Source organism: Belonocnema kinseyi, chromosome 5, assembly GCF_010883055.1.
Source record: "Belonocnema kinseyi isolate 2016_QV_RU_SX_M_011 chromosome 5, B_treatae_v1, whole genome shotgun sequence".
Taxonomy (NCBI): domain Eukaryota; kingdom Metazoa; phylum Arthropoda; class Insecta; order Hymenoptera; family Cynipidae; genus Belonocnema; species Belonocnema kinseyi.
Genome location: NC_046661.1, coordinates 23,627,735 through 23,635,875, shown reverse-complemented (window position 1 = coordinate 23,635,875; position 8,141 = coordinate 23,627,735). Strand labels below are relative to the sequence as shown.

Genomic DNA, 8,141 nt, shown 5'->3' with positions numbered 1-8,141 from the left:
ATATTGAAAGTCCAGAAGATTTCAATTCCAAATGTGCAAAATTGGAGAAATATAAAATGTAAATCCAGCAAAAGAATAAAGAAAGACCAAAAAGGCTAATTTTCAAGAAATATTCAAATCCAAATCACAGCCAAAACAGGTATTTTCGAGAAAACAGTTGAATTTTCAACAATATAGATAGATTTTCACTTGAGAAGAGAATGTCAAGCAACTAAAACAGATCAATTTTCAATCAGACATTTGTACCCCCAAGTAAAAGAATTGAATTATCCACCGAATGAAAAGAATTTTTAAACGAAAAGGATGAATGTTGACAGAATTGTCGAATTTTGAAGAAAATGATTCAGTTTTGAGCCAGTTAATATAATTTTTGACAGAAAAAGAACCATTAACAACAAATTTCATTGTAGGAGTCGTGACTAGAAAGAATAAGTATGCACACATATTCATATACACACACATAAATACACGTGTACATATATAAATCTTTTCTTGTGTGTTTATTTTAGGCCTATATCTTTGAATTTACAATAAAAAGCGAGCACCCCCCCCCTGCCCTCGGTTCAAAATCTCGGCTTTGTGTTTAGTTTGTAGGTTTAAATTTCCTTTGTTTTCTTTCTTTTATCGTGAAATTATAATGAATTGCTATGAATTACTTATCTTTAAGTCCGTTTCCGGATTTCCTAGTAACTGCATATCGAAGCACAATTTTAAGAAAGTGCATTTATACCAAATTGAAAATTTTCAATTTTGATTTTTCTCCTACCGAGTATATGAGAGACCGTTCTCTTTCAGATTTTCCGCGGAACTTTTAAGGAGAATACAAGATAATGTAAGGGTCGACTTACGACAAATGTGCAAAATTGGAGAAATATAAAATGTAAATCCAGCAAAAGAATAAAAAAAGACCAAAAAGACTAATTTTCAAGAAATATTGAAATCCGAATCACAGCCAAAAACAGGTATTTTCGATAAAACAGTTGAATTTTCAACAATATAGATAGATTTTCACTTGAGAAGAAAATGTCAAGCAACTAAAACAGATCAATTTTCAATCAGACATTTGTACCCCCAAGTAAAAGAATTGAATTATCCACCGAATGAAAAGAATTTTTAAACGAAAAGGATTAATGTTGACAGAATTGTCGAATTTTGAAGAAAATGATTCAGTTTTGAGTCAGGTTATATAATTTTTGACAAAAATAGAACCATTAATAACAAATTTCATTGTAGGCGTCGGGACTAGAAAGAATAAGTATGCACACATATTCATATACACACACATAAATGCACGTTTACATATATATATATATATGTCTTTTCTTGTGTGTTTATTTTAGGCCTATATCTTTGAATTTACAATAAAAAGCGAGCCCCCCCAGGTTCAAAATCTCGGCGTTATTTTTAGTTTGTAGGTTTAAATTTCCTTTGTTCTCTTTCTTTTATCGTGAAATTATAATGAATTGCTATGAATTACTTATCTTTAAGTACGTTTCGGGATTTCCTAGTAACGGCATATCGAAGGGCAATTTTTAGAAAGTGCATTTATACCAAATTGAAAATGTTCTATTTTGCTTTTTTTCCGACCGAGTATATAAGAGACCTGTCTCTTTCAGATTTGCCACGGAACTGTTAAGGAGAATACAAGATAATGTAAGGGTCGACTTACGACTGCTTCATATCCGAGAGTCGTTAAAAATCATCCTGTTTAAGATTCTCCGAAAACCCATAAATTCACACACACACACACACACACACACACACACACACACACACACACACACACACACACACACACACATATATATATATATATATATATATTATTATTTTTATAATTACGTAAATTAAATTTAAATTCCGGTGCGGTTAGTGGCGCCACCTCAGGCGAAAAGCGAGAGAATGAGATGAACGGGGAAGGAGAGAAGTAGTTGTAGACGAGCAGTCTTTGTATACACACTCCTTTTACTTAGTTTCAAATTATACGAATATTTAACAAAGAGAGGTCTTCTTTCTTGTGTATGTTCCCCAAAATTTTTGGAGGCTCGTCCGGGATGTGCCTGTGAGGAGTGAAATAACAGCTTTACAAAGACAAAAGACGTATAAAGTGTACAGCTCAGAAATAAAAGACGTTTCTGTGGCATAGCGAATTATGAAGAGTCCATTGCAGCTTAAGAGGACGATCATATTCCTAATCAAAGACGACCCGAGAGTGGCAGACGGCGATTCTCATTATCAAAGACGACCAGAGAGTGGCGGACGGCCGATTCTCTGAACATAAAGAGACAAAAGTAGCAGATGACGTTTTTCTACCAAGTTGTGAAGGCGTAATTAATGATGGCGTAAGACGAAGTTGAATCGACGACAGGAGTTCTACAGTGGGATCGAAACTGCGTAGCAGACAGCAAGCGATCATCAGTAGCAGTATTCTCAAATGCGTAACTGATAAGTATTCTATGTTTATTTTTAGCGATACGAATTTTGTAAATCGATATCATCTAGAATGGAAAAGTTAGTTCAAATTGAGTGCGTCAAAAAACAATTAAGAAACGCCCCTCGTAGCGCAATAAGTGCTTTGTATAGGTTAATATTCGTGGAAGAGGGCGATCGAAAAAATAGAAGCAAGTTGCGTGAGTTCTCCGGATTCATATTCGCGGATGAATCAGAGGAATTCCGGAAGAAGTTAGATTACGCTAGTGCTTTTTCGGTTGGTGATCTAACCTCAATTTGTAATGTATTGGGTTTAAGTTATCGAGGCAACAAAGAACACCTCAGGCTTAGTATTATTCGTGCGCTTATGGACATAAATACTTTGGCCGAGCCCAATCCAGAAAACGAGTCAGAAGACGAGCATGAGTCTGGGGATGACGGTTTAGTAGATGACAAAAGTAATTTTGAGATTCCGGAAGACGATAATGATGACAAAGACGTAGGTGAGTCAGAAATAGATGAGCGTGATGGGGAATCTTATCAAGACGATATACCGACAGGTCCGCGAAAATCGCAAGCTGTACATTTTTCCTTAGGATTCAAAGATATTGAGGAAACAATTCGGGACTTTGACGGTAGTGAGAATTTCCCAATAGAAAGATGGTTGGCTGACTTCGAAGACGCAGCTGCCTTGTTTCAGTGGACAGATTTGCAGAAAGTTATTTTCGCGAAAGGGTCACTGAAGGGATTAGCTAAGCTTTTTATTTAAAGCGAGTCGGGACTCGTAATGTGGGAAAAGTTAAAGACTGATTTGCTTAGGGAATTTTCGACTAGGATATCAAGTGCTCAACTTCATGCAATGCTTTCAAAAAGAAAAATAAAGAAAACTGAATCCGTTCAGGAGTACTTTTTAATCATACGGGAAATAGCTTCTCGGGGAAATGTTGAGACTGATGCTTTATTCGATCATGTCATCGAGGGTTTGGGTGATAGTACTAGCAACAAAGCAGTTTTATACGACGCTAAGAATATGAGCGAATTTAAAGAGCGATTGAAGACTTATGAAAAGATTAGAAAGTCGAGTCCGAAAGTAAATTCTCAGTCGTTTAAAAAGAAAGACGGTGTAGATGAAAAAAAGGCGGAACCGACAAAAACCAAAAGTATACGTTGTTTTAACTGCGGAATAACTGGACATGTGTCCAACGATTGTAAAAATAAAGAAACAGGCGCAAAATGTTTTCGTTGTAGTAAATTTGGGCACATTGCTCCGAATTGTAAAGCCACTAAGGCATCTAGTCCGTCAGATTCCGAAGCAAGAGTTAATTTCCTAAATGCTGAAGCAAAAAACGATAGTTATAAAGAGATATCAGTAGAAAATGTGGATATTAAAGCATTAGTTGATACCGGAAGTGCATTGAGTTTATTGCGAAAAGATGATTTGGCCGATATGAGATCAGTTAACATGAGCGAAACGAGATGTATAGCTACAGGATTTGGAGGCGGAAATGTAGAAACAATAGGATCCTTCCAAGCTGAAATTGTGATCGACGAGGAGCCATATAATCTAGATCTCCAAGTTGTCTCTGTAGAATCGATGCCAATGAAGTGCATAATTGGTCGCTATATTTTACCGTTAGCAGAAGTCAGAGCCGACAGAAACAGCGTAGAGATTAAGAAGTACGCGCAAGGCACTTTTTTAACAAATATAACATTGTCAGAAAAGATTGAAATTGATGTTGGTCCGATTGATGATATTTTTGCATGTAAGAGAGCCGAAGATCTTTTATTGAATTATAAACCGAATCAAACAAAGAGTACTGATATAACGTTGAATATAAATTTGAAAGAAAATAAGTCTGTATTTAGTAGGCCTCGACGCTTGCCGCTTCCTGAGCGCGAAATTGTGGATAGACAGGTGGATGAATGGATTAAAGACGGAATTGTTGAGCCTGGCTCATCTGAGTTTGTGAGTCCTGTGGTTCTTACGAAAAGGAAAGATGGTACTCCTCGCGTTTGTATTGACTATCGAAGAATTAACAGGGTCATTGAGAGAGATAAATATCCCATTCCATTAATTGAAGACCAAATTGATGCGTTAAAGGATTCATGGATTTTCAGTACTTTAGATCTCAGGAACGGGTTCTTCCATGTAAGCGTCAATAAAGAAAGCCGTAAGTATACATTCTTTGTAACGCATAAGAGACAATTCGTTTTCTTAAGAGCCCCATTTGGACTATGCAATTCACCTTCTGTTTTTCAGCGGTTCATTAATCACATTTTTCGTCCTTTATCGAACAAAGGACTTGTTTCAGTTTACTTTGATGATATTATTGTGTTAGCGAAAAACTTTCAAGAAGCGCTCGAGAACTTGCAAGCAACATTAGAGGTCGCTAGCGAATACGGCTTAGAAATAAATAAGAAAAAGTGTCATCTTCCGAAAAAACGTGTTCAATTTCTAGGCCAAGTTATTGAAGATGGTAAAATTTATCTTTCACCCGATAAGGTTTTAGCTGTAGTTAACTTCCCAACACCTAAAACGAACAAAGATGTTCAGAGCTTTCTCGGGTTGACTGGTTATTTCAGAAAATTTATTAATCAATACTCTTTGCTGGCTAAACCTTTAAGCGATTTACTTCGAAAAGACAAGGAATTTCAATTCGGGTTAGAGGAGCAGATGGCATTTAGGTTATTAAAAGAAAAATTGACTGATCAACCGGTATTGAAGTTCTTTGATCGTTCTCATAAAACCGAATCACATACCGACGCATGTAAAGATGGTCTAGCTGCAATATTGTTCCAAGGACTACCCAATGATGATTGGTTACACCCTACGCACTACCTGAGTCATAAGACCTCTCCGATTCAACAAAAATATACTAGTTATGAGCTTGAAGTGTTGGCAATTATTTATGCTTTAGAGAAGCTGCGTGTCTATCTTCTGAGTGTAGCTTTTAAGATCGTAGCTGACTGTTTGGCGTTCCAGCAGACGATGCAAAAGAAGGAGGCGTCTACGAAGATTTGGAGATAGGCACAGTTCCTTGAAGATTCCGAATTCACGATTGAGCACAGACCCTGTTCACGGATGCAGCACGTGGACGCGTTGAGCCGCTATCCGATTATAATGATTGAAGCAGAAGATGTCACCGCAAGAATCAGGATGGCGCAACAGAGTGATCCGAGAATTCAGATGATTATTGATTCTCTCAAAGATTCTTCAAATAACGACTACATAATACGCAATGGCCTGCTGTACAAGTTTATAAACGGGAATGACCTGTTGGTAGTACCTGACTGCAGGGAAGATGAGATCATTCGATCTGCCCATCAGCGTGGGCACTATGCTGTTAAGCGAACAGAGGAGGTTATCAAAAGGGACTAATATATAGCATCTTTGACTGAAAAAGTCGCAAAATTTATTTCCAATTATGTCGCCTGTTTGATAGCCAATCGCTACCATTTTTGCCTTGAGGAGGACTACCGAAGTGTAGTGGAAACGTCGGAATTAATGATTTGAGGGACCTCTCAATCAGCTCCAATAAATTATGACCAGTAGTCAACAGAACTTCCGGTCTTTTTTATTTTTAGAATCTTTGATGGTTCTTGGCGCCAGTGAGTCGCCATAAAAACAGGACCTTTGGACTTACAAACAGGGAAATATCACTCTAAGAGTTTGATGTTTTACGGTGATAAAAGTTGGACATTAGAGCCATTATCCTTGAACTGTCATTCACTTTAATTGCCGAAATAAGTAGGAGGAGCAAAGTGACCTCATTTATGATTGGTTATTCGACACTAAGAGTGAGTGACGTCGGCATTTTGATTGGTTAAAAGCTAAAACTGGGGATAAATCCCGCTCAAAACAAGATTATAAATATAGATGCAGAGCTCAGAAAAGTCAGTTATAGTTAAAAGTTTTAACCTGATTAGAAGTTAATTGGCGGATACTTGTCACTTCGGCATTCTCTTTAAAAATTTGAACCTTCGAGTCTTAGACTTTTTAGTTATTTTTTGCTTATACGGACTCAGAAGAATTTAGATAAATTGAAAGGCATCTCGACCTATCGATTTCGCGTTTGCGCACTACGCGACTAGTGTTCCGATGTGCTTCGATATTAAGTGCTCAACTTAATTGTGTGTGTTTTTAGAACAAAACTAATAGAATAATTGTTTGTTAGTTACAAACAGCTCTTATTTTTTTAGAAACAAATAAGATGGGCAATGTCCAGTCCTGACTCCGAATTGTTCGACCTTACGGAAGTGTATTGCGAATCTCAATACCAACCTTTTCAAATCTGCCGCGTCTATCAATAGCTTCAATACACGAATATCGTTGTTTATTCTACGATTCAAATGAAGAATATGTAATCCATGAACAATTAAATATCGACGAATTATAATAAGCATTCAAGTTTATTTTACAAGCTAAAATCTGTGTACCGAGCGAATGATTTTATTTCGAACCTGACCTATATTTCGCGGCTAATGGTTTCAACCATTTAACTACAGGTAACGGACCTGAAACTCAACAAATCAGTGCAGTGTATTAACGGAAGAAATTCGATAGCAGAGTTTGGACGTAACAGTATACTTACCGACAAACTGCGTGTTGCTTTATTGCGTCCTGCACGCACGCTGGTATTTCTTCATTAATTTATATTTACCGCGTCTCGACTTGCTAATTTACGAATCAATTCATATCTTACCAAAATTAGGCGAATAGCAGAAAAAACTCTTGTAAAATAACGTAATCTAATTAACAAATATTAAAAATAATGATTAAATAATAAATATATTAAATTTGAGTTATTTTTTAATGTTCACATTTATTTAAAATTTTTAAATTACCTGGATATCGATGCCTACAGTCAGTCAGACCACTCTTTTTACCATGTAAAAATAGATAACGAGCGGCGATTAAGTTTGAAATCAAGGTTTTAAGACGTCTCTTCTTCTATCCTGTTAGTTGAACAGAGATGGCCGAATGGTGTTCTAACGATAATTTATACTTATGTTCTTTCGTGTAATCTACCTCACTAACCTCTGCTTATAGGTTATACAATTAAGTTTTAAAAAACTCGATTTCGCCATATTTTGTTTTTAAAAAATTTTTAAATAAATTTTTTTTTTAACAAAATGGCTAAGTGCGTCTCTTTATAATTCAATCACAAACATTTTTGGCAGAATTGTGTTTGATTTGTTTCAGATTTTCGGCCTGTAGGTGGTTTTGAGGGAAATAATTGCTATATCCCCAATGTGTGCCGGTTACGCTTCAATGTTTCCGGCGCCGACATTAGAACAATCTTGTCGGTGCCGGCAACATTGCTCGTTGCTGGCTTTTTCCGGCGGATGCGAAATTCCGAAAAGCATGTACTGGTGTATTTTTCATTCACTAATTACGAATATGACCATGAAAATTAAAAAAAAAGCCATATTAAGAATTAGGATTTAAGACCTGTAGAGATGGAGAAGCACCCCTGTGACTAGTCATAGAAATTACGTTGGTGATACTCCCACCTCTCTCTAACCATAAGCGTTTCTTGGTATTTTTTCAGTTTTGAAAATGTAATCAATCAAATAATGCAAATGATGATTTTAATTATAATTATGAGCAATTTTAATAATTTAAAAGAATAGTCGGTTATGTTTAACGAAGTTTTCATTTACACCGTGTTTTTATTAAAAAAAGAAATGCTAATAGAATATTTTTATTC

General features: G+C 36.2%; 1 protein-coding gene across 1 annotated transcript; it reads left to right on the top strand.

Annotated features, from left to right (window-relative positions):
* Positions 1 to 2,503: 2,503 nt before the first annotated feature.
* On the top strand, positions 2,504 to 3,199 carry LOC117173562 (protein DEK-like). The gene has a single exon (XM_033362203.1). The coding sequence runs from the start codon at positions 2,504 to 2,506 to the stop codon at positions 3,197 to 3,199; it is 696 nt and encodes a 231-aa protein (XP_033218094.1).
* The last annotated feature ends 4,942 nt before the right edge of the window (positions 3,200 to 8,141 follow it).